Source organism: Aplysia californica, unplaced genomic scaffold, assembly GCF_000002075.1.
Source record: "Aplysia californica isolate F4 #8 unplaced genomic scaffold, AplCal3.0 scaffold01239, whole genome shotgun sequence".
Classification (NCBI taxonomy): domain Eukaryota; kingdom Metazoa; phylum Mollusca; class Gastropoda; order Aplysiida; family Aplysiidae; genus Aplysia; species Aplysia californica.
The window spans coordinates 79,716-80,983 of NW_004798509.1; the positions used below are offsets into that span (position 1 = coordinate 79,716).

At 40.9% G+C, this 1,268-nt stretch overlaps 1 protein-coding gene across 1 annotated transcript in view; it reads left to right on the forward strand.

Moving 5' to 3' along the window:
• Window positions 1–1,268, forward strand: part of LOC101848258 (inositol 1,4,5-trisphosphate receptor type 3) — a gene marked incomplete at both ends in the record, with an annotated part of 112,704 nt that overhangs the window by 57,603 nt on the left and 53,833 nt on the right. Inside the window, 1 exon segment of the mRNA XM_035973446.1 lies at window positions 459–530. Coding sequence (XP_035829339.1) covers window positions 459–530 — 72 coding nt within the window.

Here is a 1,268-nt window from a genome sequence, read left to right on the forward strand (position 1 = left end):
TCTCTCTCTCTTTCTCTCTCTCTCTCTCTCTCGTCCCCCCCCCCTCCAACCCTCAATCCTTTTAATGAACCGGTGGAGAAACTTATGTCCCTTTTGGGATATTCTTGTGGTCAATGTACCTTAAGATAGTCTCAAGGTTGTCTTCAGGCAGCTTCTTTCATGGCTAATTCTTCCTATGTTTGACGTGCAGATTCTGTGGCAGTGCTTGCATGTCAGTGTCATAGATCGAAGCTCTGTATTTCCGCTGTTTTCCTTTCGTCGTTGGCGCTTCTCAGCCTGGTTGTTTCTGAGGCTGCTCTCTAGCATTGTAGTTCTTTCCTTTATCATTTTCCTCCGTTTTCCTGTCCTCAGCTATTTCTTCCCAGATGCTGACATCTACTCCAAACTTCAATAAGTTACAAGTCAATATTCTAGAGTATGGTGTCCCCATGTTGTAAACCGTGCCTTTTTCCTCACAGAAAATTGAAGACTTCCGATCCAAGTACTCGTCTGGGACAGGAACTCAGGACATCCGCAGCGATGCCAGGAGGGTGAGTGCTGCAGCTCATGGTGTTCTCATGATGATAATGATGATGATGATGATGATGATAATGCTAGTATACAGCACCCATTTAGTTTTTCTCTCAGCTCCTGAGGAAGCCCAAGAGGTGAAACGTTGAGCTGTGTCTATTGAACAAATTTTAAACATTTTATAGTTTGATGTCATTTTGTCTGAAATTCAAACAAGACTCTCCCTCCTACTCTACTTTCCAAACGATGATGATGCTGATATTGATGATGATGATGAGGATGAGGATGAGGATTATGATAATGATGATGGTGATGATGTCATAAGATAATGACAATGATGATGATGATGATAATGATAATGAAAATGATAATAAGTATAATGATGGTGCTAATGATAATGATAATGATAATGATTATGATGATGATAATGATGATGACAATGATAACGATAATGGTGATCAATGTTCTTGGGTCATAAAGCAAAATTGTCCAGGGGGTAGATAAATCTGTTTCACTTTTTTAGATATTGTAGCTAGCTACATTGTGAGTGAGTGATGCTGCATCATGGAGCTGTTTCACTCTTTTAGAAATTGTAGCTAGCTCCATTGTGAGTGAGTGATGCTGTATCATGGTGCTTGTAGCTAGCTCCATTGTGAGTGAGTGATGCTGTATCATGGTGCTTGTAGCTAGCTCCATTGTGAGTGAGTGATGCTGCATCATGGTGCTTGTAGCTAGCTACATTGTGAGTGAGTGATGCT